Genomic DNA, 19,696 nt, shown 5'->3' with positions numbered 1-19,696 from the left:
TTCTTGAAATAAAACAGCTTTTAAATGAGGAGAGGTAACATTTTGCAACAAAAAATGAGCCCTTTTCACCCACGTTTTTCCACTCCTTGTTTTAAGTGAATAATATACAGGAAATGGTACAAAGAAGAAAAGATTTCTGGCTTACAATTGTTTGATCTGGAATGGAAATTTGAATACTACAGACATTTAAAAGTTTTCCCCTCTCTGCCTCCTTGTGGCTGCACAATATCAACAGTACTTTTAGCAATCAAGAATACATGGGGAGTTCAGTGTGTGCTCTGTCCATTTGCACTGAAAGAAATTGGTAGATACAGTCTCATGTATTCAAAGATTAGTTCCTAAAAATTTACACCATCAGTTACACCAGATAAAAGGAAAGAATTCAGTTTATATGACTAAAATAATCATAAGCTAACTAATCTAGTAATCAGAAATAAATGTATGTCTAGATTAAAAAAATGAGTAACTCATGCTTAATTACATGAGAGATTGTCCTGATCAGTTAGGGGTAGAGTTCTAATTTCAAACCAATCATTACAATTTATCTTAGTGATTAAGTTAAGGGTTAGAAAAGAGACCTTTTGTGTTTTTTCTTTTTTTTCTCCTTTATTTTTGTTCATATTTTTTTCAGAAATGAAAACAGATTGTGATACATTTCTTATATTTTTTATGTATATAAAATACAACATATTTTTTGACATTTTATGCAATGCTGGATGGAAAAGGAAAGAAGATACTAATTTAATTTTATCAGACATGTAACTGAATTTTTACTTCCACTCCATTTTCATGAAACCCTCTGAAGTTGCACATGCCTCTTTAACCCCAAACAGCTCTCAGAATGCTGTTCATAACTCTTTTCCATGTTCATAACTCTTTTCCAGCTCTTCCAGTATTTCAAACTAAAAGATTCAGGACAAACATCAGCAATACTAGTACACTGGAATCCTAGAAAGGGAGTAAGCAGTGCACTTTAATCAGCTGCCACATCCTGCTGTATCTATGACTTGTACTTTATGAGCGATTTTTTACATGACAAGCTTCTTTTGTGTTTGCTTCAGCAGGCAAAAAGAAACTCCCGAACAAGCACTCATGTTTTGATGAGTTTACTTTGGCATTTCTGAACCCTTGAAATCATATCCCAGTCACTTACCTGACTAGGATTAAAATGATTATATGAACAGGAAGCAACTGAAATTCAAGATTAAACTTTGCTATAGCTGTCTAAACTTCTGTTCTATACTAAAAATAAAGTGGAGAGTGACTGTTGCAGAAAAACTACCCAAGAAAAACTTGATTTTCTCCTTTTTGTCTAAATACACTCACTGCTTTCAGTCAAGCAGCAACATTTTTAAGTCAGTTTCATGGTAAAACATACTACCTAAGCTAGTCAGTTTTGTCTCTTTGTATATCAGTAATGTAAAAACATACAAAATTAAATTCTGCTTACTGATACAGATGAAACAACTTACAAGTCCTTAAAGAAAAAAGAAAGGATTACACATGGGAGCATGTTGGTGATTGCAAAGTTGACCACAATAATCAATTTGAAGGCTTTTTAAATAACTTTCTACCATGACAATTCTTTTCACCCTTACTGCACAGCCACTGCAGGCTATATCTCTTCCCTCAGCAGCACTCACCGGAGAACACATGAATGCAGCCAGTCATAAGAGACAAGGATAGAGGGAGAACAAAAAAGGAAAAAAAAAACAAACAAAACCAATACCAAATCCCACCCAGAACATTGCTTTACCCAGTACACAAGAGGTTCTCCCCATCACACTCTCACAGCATTTTCTGCTTGACAGGTTTAGCTGCTTGAAAGATTATTTAGCCATAAGTGTTTTACTAGTTTTAGTATCTGTAAGACATGGTAACACATTTACTTGTTTCTTCTGCATTCAGGTATTAGTCTGAAAATTTATATTTACCTCTGAAAAATACTTACGTTTCTACAGGAAAAGACCAAACATAGTGAAGGAACTATTTTTGCTGATTAAAGTATCCTGATCATGCCAATCTTCTTTAACTTGTAAAAACTTCAAGCATTTTCTTAATCCCATAATATATTTACCATGAGTTTAGGGAAATGGCATTGTTTTCCAACCTTTAAAATTCCTTCTCATCTCCTTTCCTTTTTCTTTTCCAGATTTACTTTAGCTTCTCAGCTATTGAATTTGAGATGGTAGATATTCTGTTTGTGATAGCTGACAAAAAAAAAATCTTCCCAGTTAGCAGGCATCTTGTCTTTTTTCTTCTGCCTGAAGTACTTCCATTTTTATAGAACATTTTATTTAGTAATTGGTTAAGCCAGCGCAGAACTGTCACGTGTGTCAAAAATCTACAGGAAAGTTGACAATAAACTATTTTTCCACCTCCATCATTGCACAAATCCTGGAAGAAGGTCCAGAAATGATTGAGCTTCACATTTATCCAAGCGTTTCTGATGTGCAGAGATTATTCACAACTCCAGGCTCCACCATCAATTCTTAAACTGACACCCTCAGCACTCAGTGTGTACTGATGTGCATTCACTGTGTCTTAATTCAAAGGTAATAGTTTAAAAACCAAACAAACAAAAGCCCAAGAACCCAAAAGCATATAAAGTACCAAAAACCACATGACAAAGGGGATCAGTTGGCAGGACTGGCGCTGTTACAAAGAGAAGGGGATGATTTTCACTCTCCCAGCACGAATCCACCATCCTTGGTGCCTGCTCTGGAGAGCTCACAATCTACAGGAGAACGCACAATGCTGAGGCAACACAATAGTGGCACGCAGGCAAGGATGAGGGGAAAAAAATTACTGTGTCAAAATGGCATTGTATCCTTCTAAGGCTTGTATACTGAATAGTTGCTATTTTCCTTTTTTCAAAAAATACGTATCATTATTTTTATGACAATGACATCAACACCCTGCTAAATTGGTTCACAAATATATAAAAAGAAAAAGCCCTGCCTTGAAGAGCTTCAAGTTTAAACAGACAAGACAGACAGAGGGTGTAAAACAGACACACAGAGAGGGAAAGAGATTCTCTCATCAGCTACCCAGCAGGAACAAACCCATGAAACACATTCTTATTTACAAAAGTACCATTCAACATTTCTCAGTCTCTGGGAGTTCACACCAACTTACACAAAGACTTAAATGAAGGGAAAAAAACCAAAACAAAACAGTCACAACACAGAAAGAAAAAAAAATCAAGTTCAGATAAAAATGGACAGCACTCATAAAAGGTGATCAAGGGAAAGAGGGAAGAAGATTTTCTCATTACAATAGAAGAAAGGGTTTCAAAAGGTTAACTGCAGTGAGGTGGTGGAAGAGTTAAAATTTCAAGGGAAAGGGAAGGAAAGAGAGGAAGGAGAGAGTCCATGAGAAGCTGAAATCCTGAAGGACAAGATTAGAATGGATTTAGAGATAAAAAAGAAAGGTAGAAGAGGAAGGGAAAACTAAAGACTAAAACAACAACTAAAACAAAGGATGGGGCCATATGTACTCATTCAAGTGTTTAGGGTTTTTCTCATATTTTAATTGCAATTTTCCAAAGAATGGAAAATTAATTTAGTGTACAATTGCTCTAAATAACTTGGCATACCAACTTTGCCAACAAAAACAAATCAACCCAAAACCCAGCAACAATCAACCCGCAAACCAAAATATTCTCCAAAACTACAACATCCAGGCAACTTCAAAAACCTGCTGCAAAGAGTACAGCAGTCCTCCTTCAAGACTATTCAAGAATATGGAATAAGCTTGGGCAGAAGTTGCAAAAGTTAATTCTTTAGACAAAAAAATGTTTAACTGTATTCTGAAAACCTTCTTTTCTACCTCCAAAAATTATGGGACCAGATATTATTAATGATGCAAAGCCATAGATCTGGAATTGTTACCAGAGTTGGTTTTTTTCATGCAGCAGGTGTTGGATACTTGAGTAAATGAGAGATCAGTGGTCAGCTCTTGAACAACAAACACAGGATGGCTGCATTAAGAGCTTTTACAAGCACCTGATTAAGAATGCAGACTTCTTGCAGTAAAATTCGATGAGTTACTTATCAGCAGTGCTGTGAAGCCCTGGAATAACTTATAAAATAGCTTTATATCCCTGAGATACTATGAAACATTTTCCAGAATCTGACAGGTTTTGTGCATAAGCCCACGCAAACTTCTTGGTTGAGTTGATCTTAGTAATTTACGTCCCTTCAGACTTCAATATCCTAGAACAATCTAAACCATTTTTCAGAAGCTGATATAAATGGCAAGAACTTCTTACTCATTCCTCCCTGTTCACTGAACTCTGCATACTTCAGTCAGCTTTACAAAATACTTCTCAGCTGCATGAGAAACCACACTAACATGAGGAATCAAACTGTTTCCAAGCTTTAAAACAGAAAAGGCTAAAATGTCCTATTTGTTTTCACATACACAACTTATTTTTTGAAAAGTCACTTTCTCATCCTGGATGATGAGTTTGATTAACTGCGTACTTCTTACCAGCCCTTCACTTGGCTTGATGTTTGTAAGCTGGATCACTTCAAGATGGGCAGACTGGGAAACCAGTGGATCAGAAGAGAGTGAGATAATGTGATCACAAACACCAGAGAGAGTTTTACACTAGAAAAGAAAAAAAGAAAAGAAAATGTCACAATAAGCATACCATTGCTAACTATTTGAATGTCAATATACAGTTTAAATCACCATATTTTTCAAGCACACACAAGGCAGAGGGGGAAAGGCCTCAGGCAGCAATACAGTACAAAACATTATCTGTGATGATGCTGAACTAATAGCACCAGACCACGGAAGAACTGGAGACAAATACAGTAATTTCACGATTACAAGCCGCACGGACTATAAGCCGCATCTCCGGGTGTTGGCAAACATTTCGTTCCTTGTCCATACACAAGCTGCACCCAATTATAAGCCACTCTGTTGTTCGCAGCGAGGACCCGCGTGCAACAAAGTTGCCAAATAGTAAGAGAATCGTGGCATGGCAGGGTTTACTGGCTCAGCTCGGGCCATGAGGGCTTGGGGCTGCCGACGTGGTCAGGTGGCCCAGCTCGGTGGGGCCGCTCGGGGCCGGTTGCCGCTGCTGCTGGGCTTGCTCGCCCCGGCCCGGCGCTGCCCCGTGGTGGCAGAGGGGGCACAGAGCCCGTCGGCACCCGCGGTGGCGGCAGGCGGGGACGGAGCCCCCCCGCTCCCGCAGTAGCGAAGGCAGGAGGGGAAGGAGAACCCCTGCTCCCGCCACGGCGGCGGCAGGAGCCCCCCGCTTATCCCACGGGCCACGGGGATGGCAGCACGGAGCCCCCTGCCTCTCCCCCGCCTGAAGGAGGGAGCTCCCCCGCCTCCCTCCCTCCCCGGCGCTGCCAGCGCTGAGCTGGCCCCATCCACCACACAACACAGTAACCAATTTGTAACAATCGCGAAATCCTGGGTTTTACTGGCAGGTGCTCAGCTCGGCACTCTGGCTGGCACTTCCGGGGTTGTAAATATCAGAAAATTTTTCAGAAAATTTTTCACATATTAGCTGCTCCTGAGTGTAAGCCGCATTTCCGGGGTGGGAGCAAAATTTCAGTCAAAATGGTGAGGCTTGTATTCATGAAATTACTGTACTTTTGTACCTGAGCAGAGACAAAGAGAGGTTCCCATGCACTCTCAGGGATAAATGCCCTGCTCAGGCACACAGACAATGTGTGGTGAGCTCCAACCCTCACCCTAACCACATCTTTTGCTATGACAATTAAGTGCCTCATAGCCCACTAATTTCCACTGAATGTGCAGCTGTTCAGCACAGATGAAAATCAGGTTCTTAAGGATGACAGGTAACTCCCATTAACACTGAAGTTGATTCTATACTAATAAAACATGCTAATTGTCTTTGGACTGCATTTCTTATACTCTACAGCTGCCAAACATGATTTATTATTGCAGACATGACCATTAAAATAAATCACCACTTCACAATGGGATAACTCTTAAACTAGTTATTGTTGGCAGCCTCTGCAGCAAGACAGAAAAAAATTTCTAAAAAGGCTGAGACTGTGAAATTGGTACTGTTTTATCTCCTGATCTCTCATTCCCTGAACAAACTTCTCAGAAGCAGGAAAGCTGTGAGGCTTTGCTATCATTCTCTGTAAGAAAGTGATTTTTGAGAGTCTCAGTGTTTTCCAGAAAGTCCCCTGTCAGGAACTTTAAATGATTTCTCTGTTCAGGTTTCCCACACATCTTTTGTCAGTGAATTCAGGGATTAGGACATTCTTCTGGTTCCAAAATTGTGGGCATCTCCAAAAGCAATTAAGAACCAGCTTAACTACTCTGAAATTCAAAAGATGAAAACTAATCAGTCTCCTCAAATAACTGAAACACAACTTCACACAATTGTTGCACCAATCAATCTTCCAAGATTCCAAAGTATAGCTCTTACAGTAAAAAAATCTGCAACAATGCCATGAAAAAGTAATGTAAAACTGGATATAATCTCCTGCCTAATCACCATTTCAATTCCAAATGGTAAACTACAAGTATCTTATGTAAAAAAAGAAAATTTTAAAAAGAGATTAAAAGCAAAAAACGAAACAAAATCCCCCAAAAAAACCAAACAAAAAACCAACCAAAAAAAAAAAATGCCCAAAACCCACAAACAACCACAAAAAACCAAAACCAGCCAATGACAATGACATCTTAATCCTATTACAATACACTTTTCTCCTCTTTAAAGTATTTACAAACAGTTGAAAACTTAGGTTTGTATACAGATTGCTTATTTTATTGAGCAATAATGTTTCAGGGTGAATAAGCAAATCAGAATCAAATGGAAAATATAACAAAATTTAAATTACCAACATGATCTTCTTCCAGAAAAAATATAACATTCAAGCACAGCCACATACATCACCCTTCTACTTTTTCATGATGCAGAATCATTACTGAACAAAGGACACCAAGAAATATATAAAATGAGGTTAAGAACTGTTTGTGCGTTACCTGAAGCACAAAAAAGTGAAAAAGAGAACTTTATTGAAATGTAAACTTCTTTAATGGCTTTTGGACACATGAAAATTGCTTTGAGCTGACATTTTAGAAAGATAAAATTATATAAAATTACATAACAAAAATGAAAGCTCAGATTTCTGTTTATTTGTGATTTTAAATACAGTGTTGGCATGTTACTTCTGTTTCTGTCTTGGAACTGCACTGACAATAATTGAAAAATAGCTTTAAAAAATTACAGAGCATTCAATTATTTGTGCAAGCTGAAGAGACCCACATTATAAATTATTCTCTGCAGATGAAAATGTAGTTTTTCGTATCTCTTTAGACTTGTATTCACCCACCTATTCTTCCTATTAATCTCCTCTAAATCCATATGTATGGGGTTCTTAGCAATTTGAGAGAAACTTCTGTTTGTAGTGAATTATTTTTTTTTCTCTAATTTTCAACTGCTGCAGTGTAGAGAGATGCCAAAACACACAGATATGGAATATTCTTACCACCTACGACAAGGTATGACTTTTCACAGATGTGGCTCTTCATTGTAAAACATTCCCAGTTGCATTGACAGATGATGGGGAAAGGACAAGTTGGGCAAGTCCAGCATGGCATGGAGCAGAAGCCCAAGCTGAGATGCACTGAACAGCCCCTTGGAGCAGCTGCACCTCTGCTTCCCCATGAGAGGAGTACAGACATTCTACAGAATTCCAGTATCGTTACACTGGTTGCAATCCTAAAACAAGGTGGTATGAATATTCCCCAAGAGAAGCTCTGGGAATATTGGGTGCCAAAATCACCAAGATCCTAGGACAAAAAATCTGCAATATGCTTCAATGCATTTCTAAAAGACTACTGTCCTTTGGGTTTCACAGCTTTCTTAGATATTCCCATTGCAATCCAACAGCACATTATCCCTATAAACTACTATACACCAAAATACTTTCATTAAATATTCCTTGGTTAAAAAGTTGAACTGTAATTAGGAGCAGGTATCTATTTGGCTTAAGTCAAAGACAAATTTTCATGAACTCTGAACTTGTCCAGAGAGTCAGGACAGCAAGGAGCACACACTTACACAGCACATATTTTCTGCCCACTGCAAAGGCAGGGTACACGGGCCCTGACTGGAAACATGGCCACAGGCTGACACTGGCAAAAGAAGGCATTTTGCCTTGCCTTTACTCTCAGGAATATCTCATTCACAGTTTGTGTTGACAATATGCTAATCTGCATAAATCAGTGAACAAACAAACATTCTGTTCACCAGGAGCATGTTTCCTCCCGATTAGGCATCCGTATGGAAAAAGACCTTGAACCTATTCAGCAGATCAGGGCATTCCAAAGAAAAGATGTTGCCACATGGTAAAGTACTCAAACATTGCACTTCTACTCATTTTGTTCCTAACAATTTATGAACGCATCATTTCTCAGCAGAATTATTCAGGACAATCTGTATCGTAGACATGTATTTCTGTTCCACTTAAATCAGATGGTAGTCACCTTTGCTCTCAAATTGTCACTGCCTTTGGATGCTTTGTAGAACTACACTTCTGGTTATGAAAACATTGTTAACAAGATCAGGATCCTTTATCCTTTTTAAGTGTTGACTGCCTGCTGCAATGCAGTATTTGTTACAGTAAGACATACAGGAAGCTGAGGATCCAATTGCTCCCACAAAAATCAGCAGGCATTAAAAATCCCCAGCCTTTTTCAAGCTGCATTCAGCTCCCAGTGTGCAAGGTATCTACACACAGGGAAAGGATTTGTCCAGGCCAAAAAAAAGAGCAAGTTACAAAAGATTAACTGAGAGAAACTAGCACATAATTACATTTTCTCCTTTTGTCACATGGTCCCTGTTCTCACTATAAGCCTTAAAGCAATGATTTCAGTTCTCTTTTGCAGTAACTCATCACTGCACTTCAGTAATAAATTCTCCTCTCTATTCAAGTGACACACTTGTAATTGCAGACTGAAGCTACAGCACAGTCTTTCTGTGCAAAGCTGAATGATTCAAAGGAGAAGAAAAAAATATCACCACACAGCACCACGTTGTTTGGTAGAAATTCAAAGGCAAATATTATGTTTCCCTCAGTAGGCAACTTCTTTATGCCTCAGAGCATGAAGAATGACAAATAATACTTAGTTTCTACCTATATTTTTGGACTGTAAGGTACCAATTTCTAACAGCTTTTTCACAATTGCTCCTTCTTTCAGCCAGGGGGATGGGGACCAAAAGGTGACTGAATTAGATTTGCATCTGTTCCGATTCTCTGTGGTTACTTCAGTTTGAGCTGGGAAAATATCTGTGTTCTGCAACAGAGTGAATTATCTATGGACACAGCTTCAGGGGCCTTTCCTCAACCTGTCAATTCATTGTCTGCTCAACTCAGGCAGCTCTAGGCTCACCAAGCATTTCTGGCCAAGCAAACTGACTTAGGTCCCTGTCCTTCATTTTATCCAGGCTAGTGACCAACTTTAAAATCTATCTTGCCAAGTACTTGCAATACTGAAACACCCCAGCTTAAACATGTTCCCAGGACTGAGGACAAGAAAAGCAGCAGCCTCCCTCATCAGCACCCTCCCCTATGGCATCTGAGTGAGGAACAGGATACCAGTAGGACACGTGGACTTTCAAGACTAATAATAAGAAAAAATGTCTGGATAATGTCAAGCTTAGTCTGTTAGTTTAGTTAGTTACAGCTGTCCAAGACGAATGAAGTCTAATTAATTCAATTAAGCCAAACCAAATGATTGTTAACCAAATAATTTTAGTCCAAAACAATTGTTATATTATACAGAATATATCAGTAACTACAGCAGTCCTAAAATCAAGCAGCCTGAACATGCACTGGTGCATATGTGAAGCTTAAACAGTGAACTAAATTAGCTTTTGGCTGCAAAAAGAGAAGTTTCTATTAAACTGAAGCTTGTTCAGTTCCATTTACAGGGTATAGACTCTTGAAAGGCAGAAGGTGGTTACTTTTCCTTTTTTTTAAGACTATAAAAATGATACCTTTGACAATGTATTTTTAGTCCATTATACTTCTGTAACAAATATTCAAAGACAGTGGGCAGGAGCAAATTATCATCACTGTGATTTCAACAAAGTTCTTAGGAAAAGAGAACATTCTGATCCACTGCTTGTTTTCTCTCTTTGAACTTAGTAACTCTTTCTAAATTTACATAGCTCATTTGCTTTTGAAAAAATGGCTGAATATTAGCTTCTCTCTGCAGATCACTTTCTACAGTTTTCCAACTCAAAAAAAATGTATTTTCTGTATGCAGGAAGTGCAGCTTTAAGAAAAAACTCCTGAAGAAAAAAGTCTTTTTCTTATGGTATTTAGCTAAAAAAAGTTAAAAGAAAAATTATTAAAATTTTTCAGTTAAAACCTATTATTAATCTGACTGAAGCCTGGCTTCTACTTTCTATAATTAGTTCTTCTAGCTTTGCTCTCCCTTTAATACTCTACTGCTTCACATGGATTAATCTGAACTGGGTATTTCCATCAAATGCAGCCTTGAACAGCTGGATGGAATCAATGAATTATTCTTCAAGTATTTTAAAGCTCCAGTCAGAATTTTGCAATGATTAACATATAATTCCCCAAATAAGCAGATATAAACTGATAGCCTTTTACGTTGAGCAGTTTTCCAAACACTTTATCATCTTAAGTTAAATCAATATAAAGATTCTAAATATGAACTAGCAAGAGCATACTAATTTTCAATTTTGAAGCCAGCACCACACCTATGGCTTATCCTTTCCTGTTTAGGCCCTGTGTTCTTCTGAATTTAGTTCTTCTAAATTAGTATTTTATACTGCCATCTAATTCTGTTGTTATTATTTTCTAGTGCTGTTTCCTTTCTGTTTATATCAAGAAATTATTTGTAGTATTATTTAACTATTTATTTATTACTTTGCTTACTTAGTTAAAGCTACCCTGGAAAAAAACATACCGAGAAATGAAGCAGCAGAAATACAAAGCTTTTCTCTTTATTCATTAATATTTCAGAATTTTAATGAGCAAAACCCAACACATTATTCCTGTGTGTTTTTATGCTTCTTATTCCACAGAAGCCAAGTGTTTCTATAAGTAAAATCACTGGAAAAAACCCCAAAACTTTAAGAAATGTAGGTGTCTTCAAGACAATTTTTTCAACACTCCTATAATTCTAGGACAAAAAATTATAGAAAAGACATTTTTTCCCCAGACACAATTTGAAACTCCGTTTAGAAGAAATAAACAAGCTCAAGTAGGTAATTTCATCTTAAAACTTCAGAATTTTTCAATCAGACCTTTTTCCTTTAGATACATTTTATGTGTTTACTTGAATAACACAGATTAGTTTACTGCCTAACCTAATACCATAAGTGACAATCAAAATGCTTTTTTAAAGCATTTGAAACTCAGATTGCTCAGGGCAAACAAAAATATTTCTTCCTTGAATATAAACTGAAGCTATAGAGTTGTCTCCACAAAATATCACTTCTTAAAACGAAAATCCTGAAGAGCTAACATGTGAATACATTAACTGACATTGAAACATGCTATCTGTGGACAAGGTGATTCAGAAATCTCCACATGTACACCCACACTGTCACTTCTGAAGAAAAGAGGGCATTCATTTGCTTTTTAAAAAAAAAAATTAGTGCTGTTACAATACGAGTACATGAACTATCTTTTTGCCTTACCTAATTAAAGCAAACCAATCAGTCATTTATTTGAGGATCTTACCTACTTCAGCGTGCTTTAAGGAAGCCATAAAGACTCACTGATTGTTAACTCTGGAGGCTTCCTTGTATGCATTTCAACAGTGGAAGGATGGTCTCACATCCCAGCTGTGCCCACACATTCTCTCGCTTCCCAATTTGGCACAAAGCAGGCGCACTCCAGGAGAAACAGGGCAGCATCCCCGCAGGAGATCTGTGCCTACAGAGCTCCAGCCCTTGAACAACAGCATGAGCCAAAAAAACAAACCCTTTTTCATTCCATGAACAAAGGAGATGTTCAACCCAGAACACAAAAATCTACCACTTTGATCCAACAGTTTGCTCCTAAGGTGGGCCACACAAGAGTACACAATTGTCCTTTAAGTCATGTATTTTTTTCTACTTCTGTAGTTGTAGTTCTATTTCACTTCTGTAAGAAAAATCTCTTAAAATTTGACTTCCATTTTTTGTAAGAACAACACCTTGCAATAAGGATTTCCTTACACTAATGGTATGAAATGCTAATTGACCATTAGTCATTTCCTTTCACTTTTTTGAGAAACTTGTTTCCTTGTGTCATGAAGACAAAGTGATACATGAAATTACGTGGGATGAGCCCACAGGTTTGAATTCAACTTCTTGTCTAAGTCAGCTCAGCAAACACAGGTCTGTGTCAGTATCTGGTCATTTGAAGGTAGCTGGTTGGGATGCTGGTCAAACATCACTTCAGATGGGAAATGGCCTCTGAAAATGGACTTGGAATAGTATGATCTCGAAATTTAAAAAAAATAATTTGCCTTCTCTCCTACAATACCAGTGCACATGTCCTCTCAACCTTTCCCAATTCTACCAGTATTTCTTACTCAAGGTTCCTTCTATGCCTTTCCCATAATTTACTGCTATTCTTTTTGTAATAGAGAATCTTATTTTTATTGTTGGATTGCTCTCTTCAGATTGTCTAATCGGCTAAACCCACAACACCTTTTTCTGTCTTCCAAGAAAAAGGGTTAGAGGGAAACATGGCTGTTTCCAATCTCAACTCTATCATCAACATTTTAACCTGCACATATAAAACTGAAAATACGATCTCAAATGCCATCATTCAATCGTTTAGTCACAGATTTACCCATTTCACCAATTTGGTCAGTCTTTCCCCATAAAATCCCACTGATCAGTGGCTATGCAACATGGTCAGAAATTATCCAAGTTACATGTAATACATACAGTCGTGTTTAATCCATGTTGGATCATTTTTAACCCACAGCTTCACTAAGATATTCAACACTGTGCTCATGTTTCCTTTCAAGTTTGAGCAGTGATCACAGAAGGCACACTTATACCTATGCCCTCCTGTGACCACAATGAAGTTACTGCAGACTAAAGAAATAAACCTACAGGAGTCTGAATGATGTAAGATAACTTTTGAAACCTCTATTGATTTTGTGCGCACATGTATCTTAAATTAATCCCTCTCAGTTTCTTCAAAATTGCCTGTTGATGACTGTATAAAGTGATGCTTCCTCTGTTATAAACTCTGGCAGCTTCCTTTACAATCCTTTCTGCCAGTTTGTACAAGGTATATAGTGTACACAGATTTCAAAACTCTCAGCTGTTACAGCAACAAGCACGCTTTGAAAACCAGGCTATATACACAGATTTCAAACTCATAGCACTTCGACTTTCGCCAAGATTATGTAATAAAAACCTTCATTACTTAAATACTTGCAGAGGTCGACCTAGCATAGGTGACAATGTTAGCCTCGCTAAATTTGCTAATTCTTTATGTCTCACACCTGGAAAAATGTCAGTGAAACTTGAAAATACAAGGAGACATTTTATTCCTCATCACTGTGAAACCAAAGTATCAAAAGCTTACAGAATTCAGCCTGCCAAGCATTTCATACAGATAAACTATAAATAAAATAAATAACAAAAAGAAGTATTTCAACATTTACTGGGAAGCTCACCTAAAGAAATACAGTATTTTCTGGCTTAAGCTCTGGTAATAAGAACAGTAAGATATCAAAATCTACCTGAATGTGAAATAAATTAAACTAATTCATTACTCACCCTTAAAGAGATTAACTTCACTTTAACTTTTAGAAACAAGCTGTGGGTTAACTTAATACTCACTAAAGCTCAGCCACAACATGAAACACTATTTAATACTCAAAATTTGGGTGTAGCTCTTAGACAAGGCTTACTCAAGCTTTTAATCTCTATGCACCAGCTTTTCAAACTCATCATGTTTTCTGATCACTTTCATCTGCTACACTTACCATAAATACAACTAAAGATTCTCGGAAGAGACTACTGTATGTATGCTGAGAATTCAAAAGGAAACATTGCAATAATTTTCCTATCATTAGGTATCTCCAGGCTCCTATGAGGAATAAAGCTGCATAAATTGAGCTATATCACTAACAGAAACACAAATAATTTCATAGAAGCCTAGCAACCATCTCTCTTGCAAAAATCATCCTTCTTCTAATCATGGTTTACAAATAACAGATAGGCCTGAGCCAGACACAAACCCTTTCAAATCTTCTGACCTACTCACAAGTAGTTCCATAAATTCATTCAGTTATACCCAGTCTAGTTAGTTATCAAATTGGCACAGCCCACAAAAAGCACAAAATACACAGCTCTAAATTCTACGTGGTCTATACAAACTTTGGATTTCCAATAACAAATAGTACTCACCACATGAAGAATTTTATTCTCTGTTTCATATACTGTGCAATCCTGAAAAAGTAAAACAGAAAAAGCAGGTTAAATTGGTACAATCATATTCCCTTCCTTGACTTATCTTTAAAAGAATTGAATTGAAAAGTTTTTAGGATGAAACAAAGTATTTCAAAGACTTAGACAGAATGGAAAGAAAGTACGAAGCTACCACTGAAAGGAAAGGAAGTAATGGTAAATGTTTATATCTCTTCTCTAGTTCTAATTGCTTCCTTCCTTGGGACAGACAACACTCCCTCCACTTTACATGCCTTTGGCAGTACCAGTTAGTCACATCTCTACCACACAAGTGCCTTCCACCAGCCATCCATGAGCATGGACAAGAATGCCCTGCTTCTAACGCTGACACTGGAAAACAGACATACCAGCAATAGTATTAGGTGACCCAAATGATAATTCTTGCTGAGCTGAAGTGACATTTTTGCACAATACTGAAAAACAGAAGGAAACCCTTGGTGGAGGGGGAAGAGAAGGTGACTGTAACACACTCCTGAACAGAAGGGAGAGAGACAGCAGATACAAAGCACAGAGGAACTGAGGTGCACACAGCCTGCTGGGACTGCTGTACATTCTCATTACCTCGTGCAGCATGTGAGGTAGCTTCCATATGCAAGACCAACACATGGGAGGCTGGGACTGTAGAAGTTTTTCTGACAGAATCTCAATGGATATAAGGAAATGGAATTACCAAGGCAGAGAGCACATGAAGTACAACCAATACTGGTGAAAGAACCACTCAAATTCATTCAGGTACTGTAACTTTGCAGTAATTAGTGTAAGCTCTGTTTAGTACAGATGCTTCATATCCACATGAAAGATGTGACTAAATTTTCATGTTCAAAGTCTCGTTTTAGAATCAATTTAAACCTACTTTTTTATATGCAACTGTTTCTTAAGAAAAGAAAAAAAAAGAAAAAAAAAGAGAACTTTTAATCCATGAAACACTTCAAGTGTTACTCAGGCAAGAAAAGTCAATGTGTTCTTAAGCTTTTTATAAAGCCACCTATGCAGAAGTAGCAGGTTGATTGGGAAGCATTTTCCTAATAACAGCTGTTGGCATTCAGGAAACATTTGCCAGTAAGCATAGCCGGAAAGAAAATCTAACACATTTAATTATATGCAGACATCAATTAAGTATTTGCAATCCTAGTAGCAAAACACACATTTCATTGTTGTATGTGGGAGGGCATGTAACATTTTCAATCTGGATACATCTATTTTCTGCATGGTAACTTATGAATCATTTTGCAAAAATAGCAGGAAGAGATTGCAACATTTACATTAAAGAAAAAAGTGCTCTTAAGCAGACATTGACTTCATTGGTAATAGGAAGAACACCCAGTTTTAAGAGGATACTGTTTGAGAAGTCTCACTACTAAGGGAAGAAGGATTCTGGCTTTTCAAATGCTGTACGGGTTTATTATAAACAAGAAAGCAGTGAATAACAGAAATACTGCCAAATCCTTGAACTGAAACTCCCCCATGATCATGAAGGAAGCTAAAGAAATGTGCTTTTTTCTGACAAACCACAATTATATATATAAAAAAATAAAATAATTCTGAATCCAAAAAAGATAGTAAAACAAGTAGAAAACTTCTCAGGCATCCCGTCTATAAATAGATTCACCCTGAATTTCCCTCCTCAACACACAATTCCCTACGGATTGGGTAGAAGAATTGCAAAACAAGTTCATCACATAGCAACAGCAGATTGTTGATACTACACCTTCACATTTGGGCAAGAGAAAAATTAACAGTTCAGTAAACTATAAAAGACAGAAAGACTGGAGGACACCAGATGCAACACTTAGGTAAAAAAACAATTCCAACACATACTTTTTCTATACATGAAGGACATCCAACCAAACATAATTCAAGCATGAACTCTGGGAAACATGCAGGAATGTCAAGAACTATGAGGGCAGCCCAGAGCAGCCCTGAAGTCTAAGATTCAAAGAAACCTAGTTAAAGGTCACCAAGCTGATCCCTGCAGTCATCCCTAGAGATGAGGGCTCAGACTGCTTCTGAATGACCCCAGGAGCAAAAACCTCATGCCACTTCCTGTCAAAGGGAACAGTTTACTTCCCCTTTGCTGCCTTGTGCTTTATTCAGCAAGGGCTGAAGACAACTGTGCCCACCACGAACACCTCCCAGGTGGAATGGCAGGGTTACTGCTTATTACTGGGGGCCTTTACCATTTACAGTTATTGCTTTTTCATACCCATTTCATTTCACCTAAAAGAGCCTAAAGCAGTTGAGAACTATAAAAATTCTCTAACTATGCAATTAGAAATAAATTTTTATTCTTAGCAGCATACCACCCACACCTGGAGAATGTCTTTTGCTTCCATAGGAGCCTATGTCTTACTCCTGAAAGGTTTTCTTTAATATCTGTTCAACTGGGGTATCAAAACATTGCAATTAAGGTAAGAAACAGATCATATGCATGTTTAACACCAACTTTTTTTTCTACATTAAAAAAGCAAGAACACACACAAAAATCTACAACCAAACTTTACTCCTACACAAGCTAAAAATTTGCTATTCACTTAGTTAAACCAATAGTGTGATTATCCATGAACTGAAATACAGTTACAGCAAAGAGGAGATCTATTACTTCTATTCTCTGAACTTTGCACATATATTCAGTGCTATACTATAACTAAAGCTAGGCTATGTGGTCTTCTAACCAACCAAACAGAACTGCAGCTGAAAACCTGTAAGGTTATCTCCTAATTGTGGATTATTTTCTAAAACAATAATAACACACATTGTTAATAAAGCAACAAAAGCTGTGTTAATTTACATTTCCTGAAGATGTAATCAAATACTGGCCATTAGTAGTCTAAGGGGAAAAATGGCAGAGTATCCACAAGAAAAAAGAGAGAAATAAAAAGGAAATACAATGGAACAATGCTATGACTAGTATCAGATCTTCATAGTCACTCTTTCCAACTCTGCCTCAGGCATAAAAATGGCAAAAGGGACTTTGTCATCTAGCTGGAACTAGGCTAAAATCCCATAAAAGAGAGGAACAAAACCTCCAAAACTGTAAGAAAAAAAAATAAATAAAAAAAACAATAAGGGAGGAAGACAAGAGCAGCAAGAACAAACCACACAAATCAAGGAGAGGATTCTTCTGCATTTTCCATCTCAGTATGATTTCAAAACCTAATTTTAGGACTAGCAAGACCTACACTACACTGTAACTGAGAGGCATTGCTTATTTCTTCCAGAAGTTCTAACCTTCATAACCAAAACTTCACACGGTCTCAACAAAAACAATTTTAAGCTATATCTGCACAGAACCTATCATCACGTCATAAGGAATAATTGCTAAGGACATTTAAAGTAAACCCACTGAATCAGACAGCACTGACTGGTGACAACACTGTAAAATGTAAATGCACATCTCACCCATCCCACACTAGACATTGCTGGAACAAATCAGACATTAGAAAACATATATAAAATACTAATATCTGTGGACTTTTGTTTCCAAAAGCAGTGTTTACAATGCTTTATTTTTCCTTTTTTTCCACCCTTCTATCCTTAGTATTACCACCTTCTTTTTAAACATATATCTTGGTATCTCGTAGAAGGGGAAAATGGGATCAGCTAATTACACTAGTACTTTTCTTACTCTTTGTTTTCTTTGCACCCACATTAAGTTTCAACTCAACTCAAAATGTGAAGAACTGAAATACAGACAACATGCCAACTCACACTACTGCTCCCAAGTCCCACAGATAATAAATGCTCATGCAGGTCTCCAGTACTTTAACTGTAGGATAAATATTCTGCAGAAAATTTTTCTATTTTTGCATCCATATGATTTAGTTTACAAGTCCAAGTTGGCAACCTGTCAAATTACCTACTGCAATTACCTGTCAAAAACCTCTCTCAGGACACTTGCAGTCTGTAATCTTAAAACTTCCAATCATTATTACCACTACCACAACTATTATTATTATTCATGGTTTTGCCATGTATTTCAGGCAGCTAATGCACTGCACTCTTCTTGGCAGTCTTAAGTTCCTGTCAACTCCATAATTTCAAAATAAAATTATGCTAGTTCAGAAAATAAAATATATACATAGAAATAGTTTATGGGTACAAAAAGGGAGAAATGCAGAAATACATGAATTGAATCTTTCACCAACATTTCAGCATTTCTAGTAATCCTTAGATCAGAGTACCCAAGAGATGGTATGGACTCCTTTCATTACATTTTCGTGTTCAGCAGAATGCCTTAGTTGCTCATGTATATGCAGTCATTCTAACTTATTTTTTTCCTACAAGGTAGGGCAAATTCCTAGGCAGAACTGATACAGAAGCGGACTACATGATTTTTAAGAACAAACCCCAAATGTCACAATTGTCAGGTAACACATTAACCCAAAAATGTCCTTTGTACATTTATATGATAGTAGCATTGCCTAAAAAAGCAGTCTGTCTGATCGATTCAACTGCAGAAAGGTGTGAAGAGTAAGAGTTTGCCATGAAATCTTTAATTCTCATTCATCAGTTTTGATGATGGTTGTAGTGGAGCTTCTTCATATATTTTTCTGTGCAGCCCAACTGACTTTACAGGAATATACAAGCCAATATACCTGTGTATGTGAATATTGTGCTGTTTTTTCCAATATGTTGCAGATAAAATTGTAGGTAATCGTGTTAGGAATGCCATTTTTAAAGTGGTAGTAAAATTACCTGAAAAATGCATGAGAAATCCCACTCATCTTCCGTCTCTAGCTTTAAGAGGGCTAGATTTTATATACAGCTTAAAAACATGTCTGATAGACCTGTTGTCATTGTTGTTTTTCAAGTCATGCAAAATATTCTAAGCCATGCAACTCCAGTTTTCTATTTGTAGCAAAAGTTATGAATTACATGATTGCTTAAAAGAGGGTTCAGATTCATGAGTTGCCAAACCTTTGGCATAAAACTCTCTTGAGCAATGTAGCCATTTGTTGGAATTAAGCCAAACCATCCTTAAATCCCTTTGCTTCTCAAATTGATTAAGACTGTAACTGAATATTTTAATAGCAGTGTAAGTCAAAGGGATGATCTGTTGGTCTTGCTACTTAGCAACAATAAAAAATAATTAACTTGAGAATGCCCAGATCATAACTTCCAGTCCCTTCAGTCTCAGTACTGCAAAACAAGTTGCTTTGGTTTTAAGAGCCACTAGGTCTTGTGTCACTAGGTCTAGGGAATTTATGCCATTGGCTCTAGAAGGGCTCATTT

At 37.2% G+C, this 19,696-nt stretch overlaps 1 protein-coding gene across 6 annotated transcripts in view; it reads right to left on the bottom strand.

Moving 5' to 3' along the window:
* The window catches only part of CNKSR2 (connector enhancer of kinase suppressor of Ras 2), a 208,892-nt gene that overhangs the window by 119,407 nt on the left and 69,789 nt on the right, over positions 1-19,696 (bottom strand). For all 6 annotated transcript variants that reach the window (XM_033053293.2, XM_033053294.2, XM_033053289.2 and 3 more), the window contains exons 5-6: positions 14,405-14,446; positions 4,495-4,614 (exon numbers count right to left, since the gene is read on the bottom strand). In XM_033053293.2, the coding sequence (XP_032909184.1) occupies positions 4,495-4,614; positions 14,405-14,446 (162 nt within the window). The remainder of the gene's footprint in view (positions 1-4,494; positions 4,615-14,404; positions 14,447-19,696) is intronic.

This window comes from Catharus ustulatus, chromosome 2 (genome assembly GCF_009819885.2).
Source record: "Catharus ustulatus isolate bCatUst1 chromosome 2, bCatUst1.pri.v2, whole genome shotgun sequence".
NCBI classification, from domain to species: domain Eukaryota; kingdom Metazoa; phylum Chordata; class Aves; order Passeriformes; family Turdidae; genus Catharus; species Catharus ustulatus.
The sequence above is the reverse complement of the archived record's forward strand: the minus strand, read 5'-3'. Positions and strand labels throughout refer to the sequence as shown.